Source organism: Gymnogyps californianus, chromosome Z (genome assembly GCF_018139145.2).
Source record: "Gymnogyps californianus isolate 813 chromosome Z, ASM1813914v2, whole genome shotgun sequence".
NCBI lineage: Eukaryota > Metazoa > Chordata > Aves > Accipitriformes > Cathartidae > Gymnogyps > Gymnogyps californianus.
The window spans coordinates 19,803,374-19,826,278 of record NC_059500.1 but is presented as its reverse complement, the minus strand read 5'-3'; the positions used below and the strand labels follow the sequence as shown (position 1 = coordinate 19,826,278).

At 37.1% G+C, this 22,905-nt stretch overlaps 1 protein-coding gene across 2 annotated transcripts in view; it reads right to left on the bottom strand.

Annotated features, from left to right (window-relative positions):
* SNX24 (sorting nexin 24) overlaps window positions 1-22,905 on the bottom strand; it is a 95,265-nt gene that overhangs the window by 17,883 nt on the left and 54,477 nt on the right. For both annotated transcript variants that reach the window (XM_050913700.1, XM_050913701.1), the window contains exon 3: window positions 22,480-22,584. In XM_050913700.1, coding sequence (XP_050769657.1) covers window positions 22,480-22,584 — 105 coding nt within the window. The remainder of the gene's footprint in view (window positions 1-22,479; window positions 22,585-22,905) is intronic.

The window sequence follows — 22,905 nt, the reverse complement described above, 5'->3', positions numbered from 1 at the left end:
ATTACTTGAAGATTTGCAAAGTCAAATAATATTAGGACAAAACAAAGACAAAACAGAAAAGAGTTAACAGAACACACAAATATTTTAAGAAAACTTAAAACATCACTTGGAACCAAATATTGTTTGCCTTGTTTTACCTGTATTGAATACAAATCATCTGAGAGAAAATACATTTCTGAATGTAAAAGTGAAATGACTTATTTCAATTCACTAGAAGTTTTATGTAGACAGGCTGTGAGATATATTAAAGTAATTCACACTTCATTAAAAATGCTGCTTAACAGAGAACACAGTTTTGGCTGCAGAATGGCTGCAGTGTTTGTATTTGCATGTTTACTTTCTAGACATACTAAAATATATAAAAATATATTTTCTCCTGTTATTATGTTTCATTTCAAAGAGGAGTTTGAAAAAAATTGTCACATATTTCTGCACAGAATATGTTTACTATTTTTTTCCTTCAATGTCATATTTTCTATCTACTATATTTAACATGCTTGTAAATAGCCCTTTATAAGGAGGAAAGCTATGAGTAAGCCTGAAGAAAAGGCAGCAATTAAAGAACTAAGCTGTACTCCATTCGTCAGAGAATGGAGCACAGAATATTACAGAATATTACCTCAGGAGTCAGAGAGACAGAGGAGCAGCTCTGCACCATGACCAGCTTTCTCTTGATCCCCCAAAATCCCCACTCTCTGGATAATGTCATAGACTATTCTGTTAAGACGCAGATGTTGGATTGGATGTTGGATTTTTTGGTTGGGTAATGTGGTTTTGGTCAAACAACACAGCTTCAAGAGAACTGAAAAAGCCCAGAAAAAATACTGAAACATTTAAGAATAGCCTTGAAATAGCATTTTCACTTCTTTTTTGCTCTAACTCATTTTGCTGGTTTTGCTGGGAACAAAGAAAGAGTCAAGTGGTTGATGAAGACTGAGGAAGTTAGCTATGAAAACAAGTCTCACTCTCCACAAGAATGAAAATGTCACGCAAATGTCGTATCAAAAATCTAGAAATCATCTGAGGATTATTTCCTCATCTGCATTGTTTCCACAAGGTACTGTAACAAAAGTGCTATTCAACTCTACAATAACTTCTTATTTTGTCTCCCTGATATTTTCTTGTCAGAGGTTTTGGGTCAGAGTAAACTCTTGAGAAATGACTCGACATTCCCTTTGAAACTAATTAGACTAAGCAGCAGGTACCCACTCCAAAGTCCAAACAAGAGAATGTAGAAAGCACAGGGAATTCACTGCACCTGGGGTTAATGAATGCATTGTGTCATTTTTGCAGAGGTAAAGAAGGGGTAACGTAGCTGACCAAATTTATTTAGATTTATATGGTGGGGGTTTTTTTGGGTTTTGTTTTTTAGTTTTGAGTGTTGGTAGCCCTTTCAGCACAAAATGTGGTGTTGAATAAGGACTCTAGGCTATTTTGCAGTGTTGGAAGAGTAACTGCAAGGAAATCGGTAAGCTTTATTTTAAAAACTCTGAAGCTTACATTAAGTTTTAATCAGCTTAACAAGAAAATACATGTTGCACTTGCAAGACATTTACTTACCTTTAGCAGCAAAAGCAAGGTAAAAATCTGGTTTGTTTTTTTTCTGAATTATTAATATACTAACAATTTACTCTGATCTCCGAATTCCATAGTTAATGTGGTGGTTGCTTACACAAGGGCAAAAAAGCACAAAGTAAGTTTTGACCACTAACAAACTCAGAAATGAGAGAGACAGCGGGGCTGAGGAAAACTGGAGTCAGTCCTAACAGTAAAAATAGATACCACAGTAACAGAACAATAATATAAATGTATTTGTTTTAATTTGTGAAAGCAACTGGCTTTCTCATAGAATCACTGTAACAGAGAAAACCCTCTTTAAAAACATGCACTTTTCCAGGTCCCATTAAATTAACTTCTGTTTGTAATAATTCTTATGTTTAAAACATTTCCCTAGCCCCACAGGAGAGCAAGACCCAATCAACTTAGAACAATGCGGTAAATGCTGTGCTGACAGCATTACCCACTGATTCAAAAGCATCTGTTTTCTGAAAAACTCACCAAGGTTTGTTTTCTTTGAAAAACAGTCATAAGAAATTTCTACTCTGGATTGAAACCAACAGGTTGAAGTCAAAGATTCAGACAATCTCTTCTTGCCTGCTTATGCTACAGAAGCAGCATAACAAATGGTCGAGATGTAGTGACATCTAACCAACCATATGGATATTAAGAAAGCTTAGACAGCATTTCATAAATTACACAAGCAAGTTGAAATCAATGTCAGAGAACAGAAGTTTGAACAGATAAGTAGGACATTTTTTAACAGACACTAATATGCACGTTGAAATTAAATTCTTGATAAATAGCTACTAACTATGCTGTGAGAATATTTGTCAGGGGTCATAATTCATGGATTATTTTCATTAAAAAGGAAGACAATATAAATGACATGGAGGATAGCAGGGCAGTCATAACAGAGTAAATTATTTTATTTTCCCAAACAACATCAGAGCAGGAAGATGCTCAAGACTGTTCAAAAATCAACAGTAAGCACTTCCAGCAGTAAGAGTCACTGCAGAACAGTCAGGTGGGCAAGGAAGACTTTAGTATGTGTTGTCAAAATATTTAACTGGTCCAGTTTTGTCATCAATAGGCTGAGTTTGTTAACTCTCATACTACCACACTCGTTGATCTTGACAGATGGGTTATTTCTATGTTAAAACAGATTAATAGAGGACTGCACCCTGCTTCTCAGTACCACCCACCATACTACTCTTCCAGAAATAAGACTTTAAATTATCTAAAATGTTTTGTCTTAGAACTACCATTCCTATGCTCTACTTACGGAAACTCTCTTCTATCATATATCTACATTTCATTAAAATCTGTCAAACAATTAAAGATCTTGTTTGTGCCAAAATTCTGCAGTAAATACCCTTTCAAATAAACTTTCAGAGAAAGCTCACTTTGTCCCTCTCCCCGCCTCCCCCCCCGGAGAGATCCAACAGCAAATCATTAAATTCTTTACTCATCAGTGAAATGAACTGTTTGCAGAATCAAGCCCAGCATATTGCAGTGTGATTTTGTCTTGCTAAGGAATCAACAGTCTTTACACAAGTAGGAAAAATCATGTATAAATAAAAAATACAGCAGCTAAGAAGTGTGGTGTAGACTCTGCAATGCTAAATTCTGGATGCTCTTTACAATCTTAGTACTTGCTCATGGATTCAATCTGCAGTGGGAATTAATGTTACCAGAAGTGCTAGAACTACACAAAGTAACTCCCCTTCTCTGCAAGCATAGAAACCTTGCTTTTTATTTGCATAGAGCTGCTAACAGAAGTTGCAAGGTCTTCCCTGTTTTCCTTGGAAAAAAACCCAACCCCAAAACAATCCCCAAACCCCTCCGTCCTTCCTTTTTCACTCTCGCCACCCTGGCAAAAAACCCTCACCTCTCTTTCAGAGAAATGAGCATGCCTTGTTACATGCTGCTCTGTAACTATAGGAGCAAATCAATAGCAGCTGAATGCCATCTGCTTCGGGCAGCAGAACAGCACCAAAAGTGTGAGCAATGCATCTTCCCTTATTGAAAGGTTATTTTATGCAAGTAAACAATTCATCGTCTTCTTGCACGCTTGATGCTCATTTACCACTTTTGATCAATAAAATATGCAAAACAACAAAAAAATTGAATCCTAAGAGTAGTTCTGATGCCAGTGTGATAGTTAATCAATATCAGGTCTCTGTTCAGTAAGGCAGGCAGTAGGGTAACTCCTTTATTGTATGAACCCAGGAAAAAGCGTGGAAATGTGTCTTGTTGCCTCTAAAATGGAATAAGAGAGTGAGAAACACAACTTTTGTCTTGCAAATTAAAAGAAGGAGAATGAAACAGGAAGCACTATTTTAATTGTATTTTTTTCCCCTCACTATGCAAAGGGTACTTATGTCAGCTTGCCTGATCATTTGTTGCAAAGAATCTGCTGTTATGCTGTTGATTAAAGCTATACTATCATTAACACAGATATTTGGTTAAATTGTAGCCATTACAAGACATACTTTGGACAGCAACCCACTCTGTTTCCTTCTGAAGCTGCTCTACCTTATTAAGTCTTGGTTTTCAATGTATTTATGTTTCAGGTGAACTCAGTTTTTCTGTTAAAAACAAACTGCTATGGGAATTTCTTTTGCACAGTGTTTCTTTTCGTCAGACCACAAACTGCCTTATTACATTAAGCCTCCTGACAATTGATTCAAGTAGAATACTTCTCTCCCAACAAAGAAAACGACATCATTTTTACAGATATTGCAGAACAAAACCTCCAATTTAAACAGTTTCCCAAAATAACATAAAATACTTGAAATAGCAGTTGCTCCTCACAAAGGCTTTCTACTCTAGTGAGCCATATATCCTAATATTAAAAAAAAATTAACTATTCTCCCATTTGAACAGCAATTTTGCAGATTATATCACAAAGGTAAAGCCACAAATTTAGTTGCACACTGTATGTTCTGATCTGCACTTAATGCTGCATTTTCTTCATTGTTCTTTCCTGCTTGTACCTAGGAACACAATTATTCAGGTATGTGGCCTTCACTCACTTTTATTTATTTGAACTGAAAAAAAGCTTCGTACACTTCTGTAAAAGAGTATCTTATGCAGGCCTTCCATTTAAGAGAACTACCAAGTACAAGACTTAAAAAAAACCCCAAAACTGTTTTTCTCTATATTTGCAATGCAAAGACACTTCCCAATGTACTGGTCATGGACTTCCAGAAAACATTTATAAAGTGAAACCAAGCAATACTGAATAAAAAAGAATTTCACGATCAGATTAGAACCAAACACTAACTTGCAATCAAGCAGCAGCACTCACACACAGCAGAGACAGAAAATCTCGTTCGTTGTTCAATTCTCATAATTCTTACAAAAACAAGATAACTGGAAGAACATATCTATAAATGGACCTGTATAGAATTTTTAAGGTAGTTACTGGTAATTAACAAAGCACACATTTGCACATATGAAAAAAGTCCTTCTGCCCAACCAATGAAACTTAGTAAATGTAAGGTAGGTTTGGATTTTGTGTTTATTTAAATCTGTGAATTAGAGGCAGACTTGTAAGCAACAGTACAAAATTTTTCTTTTATAACCTTGTAAGACCCCAAACATTTGTAGTTGTAACAGGGAGCTGCCCCTTCTACATAATGAAGCTTGGATCAAGCTCCTTCTGCATGCCTTCTTCAAAAATGCTTATGAGTTCATATGAACTCCAATATATGGTTTGATCACATTTATAGAAGCCAAAACAATTTTGATCAAATTAATAATACAGAACATCGTAGTGAAAGTGCAGCAGCTTTGAGTCAATGACCCAACTAGCAGCAAGGGTATAATTTAAAGTCAGAAATTTCCAGTGCATGCACCGTTAGCCACAGTGAACCTGTTACTGCTCTAAAGGGAATTGTTTGCCTCTTATTAGATTTTCTACAGCACAGCCATAAGTGATAAATGTACTGCTGTACTCACTGTCAAGTTAATCAATGCTGCCAAAGTTTTGTTGACCTAACAGTAATCCATAAAGTGAGCGGCATTTTCTCTATCCCTATGACATCTCGGTCCTCAGTGGGGATACAAATCTTACAACAGCTTCTTAAAAAAAATGAAAAAACAAAGCAAAGCAAAGCAGGGGGGAAAAAAGATACTTTCAAAATTCTGTCTTTAAATTAGCAGACTGTGAGAATTCCTTGCCCCTCTGACAAATTGCTTAAAAATGAAGGCCACACAATGGATTAGTTTGATGGTTAAAATACTAGCAAATGGATAGCTTCACAGAGGATAAAGCCTTGCCTACTAAAAAGAAGGTAAAAAACAGCTTCAGGAGTCTTCCAAGGAAACAGCTGTGAACACAATTTACTTGTGACTATAGATTAGCGTACCGGTTCAAACAGAGCACGGTGCAGCAATTCTGAAGACTGTAATGTGAAAACAATAATAAAAAATCACCACCAATAAAACTTGTCCATTGCTGTGTCTGGCTGTGATTCACAGTCCATGAGAGGCATCACCACTGAAAAGAAGAAAAAGTCAGGAAACAATCTCTGGTAGAATGAGCGGCTCTATAAACAAACTGCTGCCATGCTCTCACAAGCAATTATAGACATATGAAATATGAATTGCCATTGATTTTTCTTCTAGAGGTCACTCTGCTCCATGTTTTACGCACTCTAGGCATTTATTTGGGTGGCAAACTGACAAGTTTTTACAGAATTAACGGAGCAATATAATCCTTGCTCAATTGCAGGTACTTCATTATGGTTCTGTTCCTTGACACTTGTCCCTCCCAAAACTCACTAGCAAGGGAGTCCTTGATAAAGGTGAGGAACAATGCAATTACTTGTGAAGAGACCATCCTAACTTGGTCAGCAAATGCTTATTTACTTCTTCTGTGCTGATGGCAGACAAGCAGCATCAGTTGGAGGGCTGCATTTATCTCAGCATAGCAATTCTGCAGATAATGTTCTGATTTGGCTAAAACTCTCCACATTCTTGTTATTGAAAGAGAGATGACTTCTCTGGAAAGGAGAAACAAGATTGCAAGTTAGCCCCCTCACAGAAGTAACATAGCTATCTGGATTTCTGTTAAAAATTATCATAACATTAGAATATTGCAAGAACGCCAAGCTGCTCTCTATAAATCTCATGTTTTTGATGTTATCTTCACACTTAGCAATTGCTTGATGTTCCATACTCAGCAACCAGAGAACTACTTAATTTTGGCCAGTAAAGTCCACAAATGAGGTTCAAACTGAGAATCATGAATTCATGAATCATATATTTTGGCATTTTTAGACAGCAATCCTCTTTACTTCTATTATTCATTTTTGGTACAAATATTTGGCCTCTGGGTTCCCCATGCAAGAAGAATTTGCAAAAAGGCTGTGTTGCACCCTTCCTTCCCAGTGGTTATTCTGTCCTTGAAAGCTGTGGTTTACCCTACAAGTAAGCCTTGGCATCTGAAGCTGAGGTTAAATTGCTAAAGTCACATTTCTTAGTGCCTCAATGAAAGGACAGAACAGTACTATAACACTATGGTATGGAGAGCTTAATCAGACTCTAGAGTCCATGATAAGCAAATAAAAAAGAGTATGCCATCAGTGCAAGTACATCTGTAGAAGTGGTGCCCCGAAATCGAAGTGGATGTGGATATAGTGTAAGGCTTCAGAAAGGATTTATAGTAGAACTGAAGTCTACAAAACCCCTTGCATTCTCTGTTGACTGGACACAGAGGTGACCTTCAACACATGATCATCAGAAGACAACACTATGACTGATACGTAGATTGAATAAACCAGTCCAGGGGACCAAATGAAATTTCAGGGAAAAAAAACACAACGAGAAAAGGTGGGAAGATGGGTAGTGAAATATGAAGATGAAAGAATCTGCTATAGATATAAAAATGGTAACATGCTGGTTATAACTGGTAAATGTACTACAGGGAAAATAATTTAGATGTCTCCATCCACACATTAACAAGCCCAGCTTCTCTGCCTGTCCCATATCTCAGCGTCAATCAATGGTCTGATGGCAGACCTCCCTCTGACTTCCTTGGTGAACATCACCACTTTGTAAAATTGGGCAAAAATAATTGACCAAACTAAAGCAACTGGGATTCTTTTCTTTTTTGGCCACACTCAATTTTTTTTGAGATGCGAAGCCTGGCTGCTAGATCTCTTCACTGGAATGCTGTCTGTACTTTTACATTAATAATACTGTTCCTGAGTATCTGCATTGAACCACAATTATCAACAGCCTCCTGCATCATTAGAGCACAAATTCATCACAAAACCCACTAATCTTTATTTCCAGTACTACAAAAAGACCCCAATATCCTACGGTAACTTACTCTTGCAGAACATGTCCTCATCATTCCAGCATTTAAAGTTGGATAACTAATTAAGGGCGCATGATTAAACTTGCCTGAATTTGACTAATTATAAAAAAATCCACCTGTAAAGCAGGTAAGCACTATTGCATGGCATATAAATACCATGTCATTACAAAAAAGCAAACTGCTTCCTAATCCTGAAGTTATACAACTGCTGCTGTTCAAAACTATTAGCATGTATCACTGCATGACCTTGACTGAGTCCAAATACACAGCGAAACATCTGATGGGGTAATGTAGAGACAGCTGCTTAAATGCTGGTGGCTGCAAGACTGTTGATTGTGAATTCTGTGCATGGTCTTTGCTCCTCTGTAATCTCCTGTTGCTTTACGAGTGCTTTTGAAATGTTACATTAGGAATCTTCCCCGCTGAACCAGGTGTGAGAGCTGGATCCCACACTGAAAAGCACACTTGGAGATCTGGATGCCCTGACATCTGGAGAAACTGGGAGAGGTTTCACTCATCTAACCTCCTCATGATTTCTTCGGTACATTCTGAACATTTTCCAGAAGCCAATATTACAGGGAAGCTGCCCAGAAAACCACAGTTACTCAGAATACAACTGCAATCTCCTAGTGACGTGCCAGCAAGGATATAAAGAAAAATACTGTAAATGACCTGTGTTCAAAGTGCTATGTCTGTTGCAGCATGTCTGTTATCATCAGTTCATGAGCTGATATGACACCATACTATCACAGTTATGAACGCTGTATTTCCCCACTGATGATGATATTCTGGAAATAAAAAAATAAGACGCTCAAAAAATGGAGGATGAACTCCCCCAGTCAGATACACATAACTGGAATGACATTTTCTCAGAACGTTTTATTGGGAAAGTTATCACTGACCTTTTCATTTTCCTAGAATAGACATACCCAGTGGGTTGCAACAGTATAAGAAGTAAGATTTTTATCCAACCATTTTAAAACTGTAATTCTACAAAAGCAGACTCCAGTCACATTGCTGCCGTAAAGGCCAGGGATGCACCACACAAACTGCTGTTCTAAGACAGCAGTTTTAAAAGCTGTGGCAGCTGATACGTTTGTGCCATCAGTTTACGTGAGTGATGCCAACATGCACAGCAGCGATACAACTTACCTAGCCAAGGCAGCTCTGTAAAAACTGACTTAGAAATTAGTCTGTTTAGTGTGTAACAGACTATGGGTATCCTCTCCTGCCTTCTTGATTGAGCACATTACTCCAAAGCCTTATATACACAACAAATATCAACAACTGAACAAACATGCAATACTTTCTTTGAACATACTAATACTCAAAGCCTATAAATTTATTTCAATATCTAAGGTGACAGAGAGGCTTTCTCCTCATGCTGATGCACTCATTCTCAAAAGGTGAAAGGCTGGCACTTAAGGGGAGCATCCAGGTGGTTTTCCTACAGTTTGTCATTAAGGGAAATATCCAGAGGACCCAAGTGCAGAAGGATGCTTACACCATGTGGGTCAATACCATTTGGCATGCACAGACAGCTGGAAGAAAGGAACACCCATCAAAAATGTCTAGATACGTATCATTAGGGACACCCACCTGTATTAAAGAGGAATCAAAATCCAACATGCTAGGCTTAAGTCTCTACCAAACACAGGGGTTACTGGTTATTAACACAAGCAAACCAGACTTAGAGATTACCATGTCTACTAGACAGTAACAAACACAAATGTTGTAGTATAAGCAGGGCTTTCTTGAGCTTTAGATGCAATTGGAGTAAATCTTGTGATCGGCGCTGAATTGTAGGATCTGTGATGTTCCCATGTTTTTTATTTCCTGCAGCATGTTGAAGGAGAAATGTACATAGCAAAGGTGTCAAATACAATTTGACATTCCCATAACAGAGGTCTTGAAAAGAAATGGCTTTTAGTGCTTTTGTTGCAAGTAGAAACAAAGAAGACTAATTTCTATACCACGGGTAAAATTTTCCTTTGTGCTTAGTGGTTACTCTCAACTCTATTTTGTTGCATCAGTGCTTCTTATTGCTTTACCTAAAATTTGCATTCATTGATAACATTGGTTTACTCTGACTGTTATACTGAGCTTTGAACTAATTGCTCTCAATTAATCTGTTCCACTCTTTGATAGCTTATTTATCAGATTGGGAAAGATAGATTTAATGGTGCTTGCTGGAAACAAGTTCTTTAATTGGAAATACCAGAGTGTTTAGCTCACTTCGTGCTCTAGCAATTAAGGACAATTTGGAAAAGCGTTTTTCCCCCTACTATTGTCTCCTTGATTAGATATCCAAAGAAGCAGACAAAACAAATGACAATACCACCTATCAATATTGGTTCAAATAAAAGCCCAGCAGCCAAATTACTTACTATGAGAAATGTGAACCATCCCCATCAATTCCAATGCTGTGTTACATTAATTTTGCTGTATCTTTGCCTCCCAAGTAGGTAAATGGCAGAATTTCTTTCAAAATGCATAGCTCTATGCCTGCCTCTATACAATTATCCCCTTTCACAAATAAGCCAAATCAACAGAAGAAATTATTTTTCTTGATTAAGCTCCCACATTTCTCTTGGGATGAAACAAAACAAACAATTAATCTTTCCTTATTTGTTCTCAGAAGAACCTGCATCCCTTGAATGTACGATAACCAGGTTACCTGTGGCAGGCAGTCGGCAGCAATTAGGCTTGTGCTGAAAATGAATGGACTAGAGTCAGAATGCCTAATCTGCTGAGAGTTTCTACAGGCGGGCAAGGTTAGACCAGGAAAATTCCCTTGCTGTGGAAATACTGTTAAAAATTACCACTTGACTTCAGCATAATTAACAAGGTTTGGGAATTTATATGAACTGAGTAATTGAAAAGAATTAGCAAGAGATACATACATTAATCTTCACCAGTTACAACGTGCCTAATGAAATTAAAGGTTCTACTTCTACTTCATGCTTTGTTTCTGCAAACTTTTTTCATCTACAGAAGAAAAAGTATATTAGACAAAGACAATGATAGTTATGAGAAATTAAAAAGAAGAAACTGCATCACAAAACACAATTTTTATATCAACACTTCTTGAAGATTTTCTTATATATAATTCATAGTATTTCTCACATGCAACTCTACAAAAGTTTCTTATTTTAATGTCCACGTTTTTAAAGTCAACAGGAAAAACCCGTATCAGAATCATAAATTTAGGCATCATTCGGTAATGTGTATTTGTTTGTAAATGTACCTGCACTTAAACTCAAGTCTGTCTCAGTCAAGACATTCTACAATCAACAGTTTCAGTAAAATGAGCATTTTTACACTTAACTAAATCCGTATTATATTCAGATTACAGAGACAATAAGCCCGTGAAAAGAAAAATAAAGGCAAGTAATGCTGATGTGTATGGAGATAGACAACGTTAGCAGAAGATCACAAGCATTTGTTATTCTCCTACGCTACCCATGAGCACAGGACCTTCTCCCTTTAGTTCTCTCTGAAATCCTTCAATGTATCCTTCAGAAAGGAGACATGCAAGATTGCATAAAAGCAAAGAAAAGGGAACACACACACGGGAATTAAATCTAATGCAGGAGAGTCCAATTTACTGCAGGACCAAAGGAGAAGGCTCACTGACCACCTTCCCACAACCCATCTGAGAAAGACTAGTTGTCTCCTCCTCTGCTCACCTCTCTTAGCTACTGACGGACCAGCTCAAGAATTACTGCTTATTTAATTCAGTATCCTTCCAGTAAAACCCTGTGATTAGGTCCACAGTTTTTTGTTGGTGCCCCCTTTCAGAATGGTCTATGCTAAATGATACAAACAACGTTAGATAAAAACATTACAGTTATTATGGCACACTTCAAAGTGAAGAATTGTCAGGCTGAGTTTATCAATCAACCTTAAATTCAGCTTCCTTATGTGTAAGTATTTATTTAATGTTCCTTACATATGTAGTATGATCCCATACTATTTTTTGCCCTGTCTTGGTTTCGGCTGGGATAGAGTTAATTTTCTTCCTAGTAGCTGGTATAGTGCTGTGTTTTGGATTTAGTGTGAGAATAATGTTGATAACACACTGATGTTTTAGTTGTTGCTAAGTAGCGCTTATCCTAAGTTAAGGATTTTCAGTTTCCCATGCTCTGCCAGCAAGCAGGTGTGCAAGGAGCTGGGAGGGAGCAGAGCCGGGGCAGCTGACCCGAACTAGCCCAAGGGATATTCCATACCATGGAACGTCATGCTCAGGATATAAACTGGGGGGAGTTGGCTGGGAGGGGCACATTGCTGCTCGGGCATCGGTCAGTGGGTGGTGAGCAATTGCATTGTGCATCACTTGTCTTTTCTTGGGTTTTATTTCTCTCTCTTTTTTTGGTTATATTCCTTTTCATCATCATCATTATTATTATTATTACTATATTATTTTATTTTACTTTAGTTATTAAACCATTCTTATCTCAACCCACAAGTTTTACTTCTTTTTTTCAATTCTCCGCTCCATCTCAGTGGGAGGGGGCAGGAGTGAGTGAGCGGCTGCGTGGTGCTTAGTTGCTGGCTGGGGTTAAACCACGACACCCCCAGAATCAGTTCTTCATCCAAAGCACAGAATGGATGGTATTCAGTTACTCAGCATATATTCAATATTTTGTTTTCTTCCTCTCACCTACACACGTGGCCTGTGTCTTATGTGCAAATTCAAATCCTGCTATAAAGACAGAATTATTCACTTCTTCATGAACTTTTTTCCCCAGCCCTCATGTGCAGTTTATAAATATGTAAAGAATATTAACGATTGGTCTTCAGTCACACAAAGAGTGTAGGCAGAAGAATACTATCAGATTGCATAAAGGCAATGATTTGGCAGACCTAGGTCTAAACTACATGCTAATTTAGTGCTATACACTACTGAACAACCATAACAGAACATAGTGTGTTGCACTACACATGCAATAATAAAATACTGTTTCACTAGAAAATAAGTTTTTCCCTTCATTGGCAATTCACTAAGTAACTTCACAGATTAATTTTGAAGAAAAAGCCCTTAAGACTTAACTTGCCTTTAAAGTCCAATTTGAAAAAGCAATAGTCATTTCTACACCAAAAAATAAGAACTAGCTTATGTAAAACAACACAGAGTAGGAAATGAAAATGTATTTAAAATGCTGTAGATTGAGTAAAAAGATGGGGGAAACTGAGTCTTTCTACCATACTTCCGGTGCTGATAACAAAGACTCTTTGCAGGAATTACAGTTCCCTCCTTCCTTCCTTCCTTTACTATAATGGATAAAAATTGTTTGACTTTTTTTTTTCCCCAAAGAAGCTCAAGCAAATCTATTAAATATTTATTAAGGAAAAAGAAAATTTAATGCCTACACATCAAATAAGGAGTTGCCTTCAGGATAAGGAAGGTGACCACTTCTTTCATCATGGCTGAATGAAATAAGTATCTCACACTTTGAATTGCTCTAGAAGGAATCATGGCTATTAGAAGAATTGGCCATCAGCAGACTATAGTGACTATAGCAGTGCGCCAGCACTTGAGTTTTAATATCCCTACTTCTGCTTTAACAAGCTGTGACATTTTAGGCAAAGAACTTAATTTCTTTCTCCTTCCTCTTAAAATATCTTACAGTTATTCTGAGCATATGCAGGTCATGACAGAGACCATTTCTCACTGTATAGAAATGCACAATTAGTACAGTTTGATGTTCATTTTAACTTGGGGGAAAGTATGTGATACAATAGCGTTATGATATACAGTATAATGAAAAGACAGCGAGCACTTACACATCGTTTCTAAACCTGTCATGACTTCTAACGTAAATTCTGCTTTTAACTGAGTAAAATTAATTTTGATCAGCTGTAACATGTAAGAGTGAAATAAGAAATTCATGCAGCACAACTCTCTACAGCAAAACCAAACAGATTATTGAAGGTGAAGGAAAAAATATGAATCATAAACCACAACATAGCACCACTTGAAAAGCAAAAAATATAACTCTTAAAACATAAACCAGGTAATTTTCCTAAGCATGCTTGAAAAATGCTTGGAATATTTCTGCAGGAAACACCTCTGCAAACAGACACTCTTAATAAATGGCCCTCCTTTAAATTATCTACAGAATTATTTTGCTCTCCTGTTTTCTCTTGCTTTCCGCCTCCTCTTAACAAATATGCAATCCTGCACGTGTCAAGCACACTTCTTTAAAATCCACAGCCATCTAAAACCAGCTATGTATCTGTACCACCAAAGAAACATGTATGCACAACAGAATCTTAAAAAAGCTGGTCGCAGCAATGATGGATTTAAGTTATTAACTGATCAAAAAAAGATGGATGGTGGTCTGCTTTTCTTAATCTAAATCATCATCTAGATCTATTTAAAGATATGTGGTACACTAACAAACTTAGTTAAGGTTTCGATAAAATCAGTAGAATAATCTGCCCTGTTACATTGAGACTGTATCGATCAATAAAATCACTTGTACTAGGAAAGTACTGTTAAGTACTGACAATCCCAGCCATTAATATTATTTAACACTCTGCTCACAATCTTTAATGAGGACAAAGAACATTTTGTCTTTTTATACTTATCATACCATTGCTTTTAGAGCTCCTTACAGGTACAGTTCAAGCTTGATTACTGCAGACTAAATGGAGTTAGAGAAGGAAGACACTGAATAATTTTGGATAATGCAGAGAATTTTCAATGTGATTAACAGATGTAGGTGATTCAACAGACTTTCCAGCAAAACATCACTTAAATCTTATTTCACCGAATCCAACTTTCACTTGCAACTTTCTAATGCTAGACTCATTCTTCCCAATGTATTCACCTGCATTTACAACAAAACTGGTTTCCAGAAACAGCAATCAGGAAGATAAGCATCTGTTCTGGACTTGATGGGAATTTTTTTTTTCTGCAAATAAGCCAATTTGGTCTTAAATTAGTTAGAAATAGATCCCAACAGCGAATGTGTACATAGGACAAAGGGAAGGATTGCCTCTGCAGAAATCTTTGTGGTGGTTAATGAATGACACAAGGAAGTCAAAGTGATTTCTATCCAGCTCCTGCTCTCAGATATGGGGAACGGTTAAACAGAAGCCTAGTGGGAAAAAAACCACAGGTCAGGCATGCACAGAATCAGGTGGAGAAGAACAAAAATAGGCCCACATTTTGCACAAAAGTTTTATAGCTTAAGACTTCTTCCTCTGAGTTTGGCTTTTAAATACACAGCCAATTACATCCCATGTGTAAAGCATTTGGTCTTAAAGGGCATTAGCCTTTACAAGCGGCTTTGCACCATGGCATCTGACCTGCATACCTCTTCATTGTATCAATATGATTCAACCATGTCTTCTCAGCCATATGATTCAATCTTTTTTCTTTTAAGAATAGTGCTCGTGATACATACAGGGCTCAGCCCATGCAAACACATTAATGTTTATTCAAATCTAAAACCAAGCTGAAACCCAAATATGTGTTTAATTACTTTAAGAACTATATAAAACAGGTCATAATGGTTCAGACCAAAGGTCCATTTAGCACTGTATCCTATCTCCAAAAATGGCTATAAATGGATACTAAAGAAGAGTAAAAATGAGCAAGACTAACATATGAGACATTTTCCTTCAATACTCTAGCAGCCTCGAAAGTTATTTCCAGCTTGAGGACCTTCTATGCTTGATATAAACTGCTCTTCCATGAACCTTTCCAGTCTTCCTCAAACCAATTTAAAATTTTGCATTCACAACACCCTTTGGCAAAGACACACAGGTACACAGGAATAACTAAATGCTTGATACAGAATGCATTTCTGAGAATATAAAGGAAGAACAATTGTAATGAATACTAACATTGACAGAATGGAAAAATGTGATGAATGTGAACTGCACAGAAATAAAATCTGAATAGCTGAACGATCATTGAATAGTTCTAAGATCATTTTGCCATTACATTTCCAGAATTAAATAGTAACCAACTTGATTTATTTTTATTGAGCGAAAGCAAACGAACATCTCATAAAAGTGCACATATCACACACAGAGATCTCACTATTTCTAAACAGCTCCAACAGCACTGGTTCAAAAACATCTACCTCTACAGACATTACATTTTTTTCCCCTTTTAATATTGATAATGGAATATCAGGAACTGTTCCATTTAGAAAGCACTTACAGATTGCTTCTGATCCTAGAGAACTATGTCAGCTTCAACCAAGCCGCAAACCAAGATCTCCTTGTCTTTATATGAAATCCTAGTTTTCGTTCCGCCTAGCAGAGCTCAGGCTGACTTTTATGTACTACCATGGCACATTTTTTCCTCCACAAAGAGAAGAGAAAACAGTGAAAAATCCTGTGCATCACCAAGGACTTTTTTTCTCCACTTTCTGATCTTACTCCAGCCAAGACAGCTCTGAAGCAGCATTTCAGCTACAGTTAACGAAGGAGGAGTATTCGGTTATTGAAAGGCAAAGGTCTAGCCAATGCACAATGTGGAGTACTTGCAGACTGGCATCAGGAGTCTACATGGCTTTTCTTAGAGCAGAGAACTCTCCAGTCTTCTTGAGGATGGACAAGGTTATAAATGACTGAGTTTGCATTCCTCCTTGTTAGAATAGCAAGAGGCCAACAGAAATTGAATCAGTTAAGTAGTGAAGAACTAATGAAACTTCCCACTAGGTGATGGAAAACTCTTTTTCTTCACAATTAAATAAAAAACCCTGAGAAATCAAATTATCTCACTCCCCAGAACGACAGCGAAAAGGGGCAATGACTGACACTCAAAGAAAGCAGAAGATTCTTATCCTCAGTGGCACTATGAAATGCTGCATTAGCTCCAAAATGCTCTGCAACAGTTTCCAAATCAACAAAGAGATCCTTTCAGTATTTTAATTTTTTTAATTGAATCTAAAACTTGCACAAAGCAACAGCTCACAACTAGATCAACTTAAAAGAAGATAGTTCAAAAGCTTTAGAACACAATTTGGATTGATGAATAAAATCAGAGGGTTTTTTCCTGAGGCTAGGGAAGGTTATTTAATCCTTCTATCCAGATCTATTGATTTGTTCATACCCATTGTCCAATCAGAAAAGGCCATTTATTTATTTATTTAAACTTTACCACAAGGAATTTAGTATCAACATTTATTGAAGTAATTCAAGAAAATCATCATGGCCCATGAAGAAACAACACCTTGGGACAAATTTTCTGCAAGATGATAGTTTCCCTTCTGCAGTCACTAACTGCAGAAATAGCTCATTTGCCTTCATTTTTTTGCAGTTGCAGTTGAATTTTTCCGCAAAAAAGAGTAAAAAAATGCAACATAACAATGGGTGGTTTTCTCCTTTATATTTCTAGTCAACTTAATCATAAAGCAACTACACATTATTCATCACTCCATCCACTGTTTTCCTAACTCCACCCTGCTGGAAACTAAGACAGCTAAGGAGTACAGGATTGGATTCTACTTTCTTAAGAGCAAAATCATAACAGATATGGTTTTATTTATCTTTTTCAAGAAGGACTGGTAGTTAAAATATTTTTAAAGAGAATTGCATTTTGAAGAATACTGAAATATAGGTCAAAGTGCTTCTCAGATCTCCAGATTATTTCCTTAAATGGAAAAGAAATCTCTAGTCCAGTTTCATAAACTCCATAATTCATTTTGAAGATCTGGATTCCTGAAATTGCTGGAATGTTGAAGTTCATCAAGTCTTCAAGTCTCACAGCCAAGCAGCACTTTAACCAATCTTATCTCCAGGAATCAGGACTGTTCTCTTTGTAAAAAGTTCAAGAGTAAATAAAAGGCACGTATGTTTTCCTGACCTCAGCCGAGAGAGAAGTATTAGCTCTACATATTAACTCTGGTTAGAGACATATGTACATACAGACCCTACACACACACAGAGCAGTTCAGAAGGTTTACAGTCCTCTGTTTTATATTAGAGTCTTGCCAGTCACAAGAAGAATTTCCTCAGGTCACCCAGACCACAAGAAACGAGTTAGCATCCTGAAGCTCATAAAAAATATGGGCCTCCTCCAAAATCTCTCTCCATAACCAAATCAGTGAAGACTAGCAGCAGCTACACAGTCTCATGCTGAGGTGTGGGTGCCACTTCACAGTGAATTCTGTTAATGATGCCTGTTATCTTGTTGGACTGATGATATCAGCAAATGATGAGATTTCTTCTGCCCAAGGGGGTTAGAAAATATCTATTCCATTGAACTTTAAAAGGCAGACCTGTCAAAGGGCAAGTCCCTGGGGCAGAGAGACTGGATGGCAATAACATCCAGTGTCAGCTTACTGGGACAAGGATATGACCTAACTCCAAATCAGTAGAGAGCAGGTGGCTAGATCAAATTCTTTCCCATTACCAATTCACTGGAAATAAGCTCCATAAAACCTGCTCCTCCAAGAGCATATCATATAAAATCTATTTGTAACAAATACTGATCAGATTGACAAGGCAGCTGCAGCTGCTTCGATAACCAATTAGATAAGGTCCCTCAGTGCTGCCCTTAGGAATCCCAACAATGTCTTCAATGTCCAAAATAAAACCCCAACTACCTGTTCAGTTGGTCTATCCACAAGATGACTTACTGAACTCATACACAACAATAATTGTGCAAGAAGGAGCATTTCAAGTGATCTGTATCTCCTTTAAATACACTTCCAAAGCAGACTGTATTTCTGTATTGCTTTGTGATAAATGGTCAGTCCAAGACTATACAGTGGATTAAAAAAAACAACCAACCAACCACCACCCAGAAGCTACAATGCTGATTAACAGTCTGCCCTATCATCTTCCACACTTACCTTCACCTTCTGGTACTTTCAAGCAAACATATTTCTCCAGGTTCACAAACATACTATCAGGAGTCACAGACTTTCAATGCAGGTCCAGTTGGCAGCCCTTCTCAAATTAGAGGCTCCCTACACAACCAGCTATCTCAAATCTGTATCTTCTACCTTTTCTCAACACCAAACTCTTCAGGAAACATGTCAAGAGAAGACATTTCGTAGCCATAAATACATCATAGGTAAGTTCAAATCCTGCTGCAATCTAATACTACTATCAGAGATATTTTTGTCAGCAATAGTGTAATCCAATGATTTATTTCACAAATTTTAAATCAAAACCACTTGGATTCTCATCTCTGCTGTATTACAAGCTACAAGCTCAGATATACAAATAAGTAACTATTAAGTCCGAATTTATATCACACACTAATTGATTTACGGTAACTCTTAGTTGATAACCACCACAAGGTAATTAGAGCTGGTTTAGTCCTCTTCCACTGTCAGTAACTGGCATTTTCTTATTTAGTGAAGACTAAACCAGCTCACCTTAAGTCCTGTGTGCTGTAGGTTAACATCATGCACAGAGACAGTTACCACGGATCAGCAGAGGAGCAGTAGCTTATTCCTTCATACTAATTTGCTTGAATGTTTGGGGCCACACTCTGTCATTCACTTATCTTTGCATCTGTTTCCTCACTAATAAATTAAACATAATGCTTCTTTCCTCTTGTCAGTCAGTTGATTGTTCTCAGTATTCACAAGGGCTCTGTATTATTATTATACATGCAGTTGAATTACTACTCATACTAGTGCTTAGTAGTCAATTGTTCCACAGTACTAAGAACGAAAGTTGTAAATTCCAGTTAAACTTGTAAAATATGAAAGTCACTTAAAAATAATATCGATAAATCATTCTTTCACAATTCCATGAAAATTGGTCTATTATAACAAGAAAAAATCCCCACTCAACTTTTCAAACACAAGAGAAAAATATGCCATCTGATGAATATTAGCTGACAGTGGATACTGATAAATTTAAGAAAATGACTACTTGTATCTCACAATTTAATAGTATTTTGTTTATTCATAATTTCGCTATTCTTCAGAAAGTTATAACGAAATGTTTCTGAGCTCCTGTCCATCCACTCCAAGAAACAAACAACCTGTGCTGAAAGGATTTAAGAGGGTGGTTTCATCATGAAAAGGTCACAAAGAAGTAATAAGGTACTGCCAACTGCAGCACCTTCCGTCTTAGACAGCGGAATTTCTTGCTTTCTTTACTACGTGATATAGACTGATTCTACTATTCTAATTTCATATCGTTATTTTTATCTGCATTTAACTATAGAAGACTACTTAATTAAAAATATATTAAGAACCCGATATGATTAGACCATGTCAGATACAGGTCTGTATTTGACTGCTATCTGGATGGCATGTTACCTCTTACCTGTACAGGTTTTCAAGGTGCAAACTGCAATAATGAGAAATGAATATATATTGCATAAAACAAATTATTAACATCTGTGTAAATGCTCAATCTCTGCATAACATTCTGGCTGGTTTTGAAAAAACAGTTAACAACTACCATGACTCCATAATAGTTTACCAGCTGCACAAACGGCTGGCTACTAGAACCACCACTGACTAGTGACAGTAGTAGCCAAACTGCTCTTACAGATTAATGCGTGTTAGTATCACCTGAAAATATGTTTGCAATATTTTATATACATGGTGTTAAATTAAAAACTGATCATGTCCTGCGAAATTGTAGCACATTCCTACACTGCGTCTTGGAAAACGCTTGGCACTATTAAAAACCTTCTGATAACTAAAGTGCCTTAATAGGAACTTTTAATTGTCTAAAATCAGGCTCTCATTATTTTAAAAGTTAAAATTTCACTGATAATTAGTTCTGCCTTCTGTTAGCAGAAACAGAAATGACTTTGACAAGAATATTAATGACTTTTGTTCTTGTTTTAATTTAGTATGCACATTAGTATGGATATAACTTAGAGGCTTCTCATGGTTTAATCAGATGACATCCAGCAGTCCCTTCCAGCCTAAACCACTGCATGTTCCTATGATAGCCAATGGTGGTAGAAGAGGAGAAAAGTTAATTAAATGTACAAGACTGTACAAGAACAAGATTGATTAACTCTTCCAGTAGGGGGAGATGTTCTTTTAAAGTTTATCAGCAATGAAAAAGTGCTAACCAATTTACCCCTGTATCTTTTTAACAAAATCAGCCTCATAAGAGAAATCGGTACATATGCCTTAGTAGTGATATTCTCGAAAAGACAGTTGTGTGAAATCAGAAAAAAATAAAAAATTCACAGCAAATGGCTGTAAGAGAAAAACATACTGAAGATGGAGCAAGCTGTGCTGACAGCCGTCAAAACCAAAAAGGCCCTATTCCTTTTCAAAACCAAAGGCTCTCCAACAGCAATGTTTTTTCACCCACAATAAATATAATTTTTAGATGCCACAGATGCTATAAATATCATAGAGCAAGAAGGAAAAAAGGATTACGTTTCTGAATTTAACAATACTGACTAAATATTTAAAAATAAAAAATAAACTATGTTGCCTGAAATGCTCCCTAAATCTCAGAACAAAATCTGAGCTGTGTTTTCCTCCTTATTTCCAAATTTCTTTTTAAAAGTTTAATGTCAGAAGTAACACTGTCTGATGTCACACTATAATTCTATTCTCCTCCTTAAGGAGTTTTCTTTTACAAACCTGCCTGAGAATCAGGGAGGTTCCTGAGCAGTGCAGGTTACCATCTATTTTCTATGAATGCAGCTCACTGTCCATTATGTTGCAGTTCGCCATTCTTCCAGTTGTGCTACTGCAACTGTGGATGATGACATAAATCAGATCTCTGAAATTTTTATTATTTTTACTACTCTGATCTGAGTAAAAATAGAATACTCTCACTCTTGCCCAAAACAATTATCTCTGGACTCAGATCATTTCTATGATCCCCTTCAATAAAACAGCACTTGCATCAGTACAGCTGAAGGTGCAGTGAACTGGGAACGTGTGTAGAGGAACACCTTAATCTGGCTTTGTCACCAGAGAAACGGCTGTGAAACGACACCACAGGGCATTTTTAAAGCAATCATGGTGAGAGTAGAAATTCCGTTTATTAAAAAAGGCTGGGATTTATCACTGGCATATTTAGATGTCTGTATGTCTGAGTCATTCCTGAAGACTCCTGTCACAGTCTGTAGCAAAATCAGAACCCAAATAGGTAGAATCTGGGACTTTAAATGCAAGTTTCCAAACCAACTGAGATGAATATGGGACAACAGGTGCCTACTTCAACTAGATGAACAATTCAGATACAGGCACGTACAGTAGAAGGATATGAATTTGATGAGCTGATTCCTCCCTAGTCTGTCTAAGTAGAGGTGAGTTAAATAAAGCCTCCTTGTATCTCTTCTGCAACACTTTTGATTGGTACAGTCAGAACAACTTCAGAAAGAATAACATTATTTTCCCCATTTTAGGCACAGGAAGATGAGGTACTAGTAGGTTCGCCAAAGTCAGTCAGCAGCTTTTGCCAGAATCAGGAAAAAAATGCAAAATAGTCTGGATTTCTGGCTGCTAGTCTTGCTAAGTGAACAGAAATCGTCACTGCTGGTAAGTATGCAGCTCATTTCCCACCTCTAAAATTGCCTATCAGTAAAACATCCCACTTCATACCTTCAAATGCTTTGGATACTACCACTCTGAAAATGGATGCCACTTTTACTTTCACAGTGCTGAGAGGAGACTCACCTGCAAGTACAACTCCAAGCCTTGCCGTCGCTGCTCCAGGACCTTGGGGACCCAGTTTCTCACATGCTTTGAAGGGATCTCTGGAGTTCTTATGAACTTCTTGAGCTGCAAACAAAAAGAAATGCAGACAGAAACAAAATATAACAGCATCCCTTTAAGGTAAACATCCTTATGTTAGAGATGAGGCCATACAGTTAAAATAACCATGCATAAAGGACAACAGCACAGCAATTAAGTTATGTACCATCAGCTAACTGAAGTAACAGCAGACTTCATACCTACAGGTTGCAGTTAAAAATCTCCACGTCTAGCTGCCCTGGACAGTGAAGAGGAACGCTACTAATAATTTGTTGTGACTAACAGCCTTAAAAGAAAATGGCAACATCTACATGAGAATACTTGAAATGAGTTGCCCGTTAGTCAACC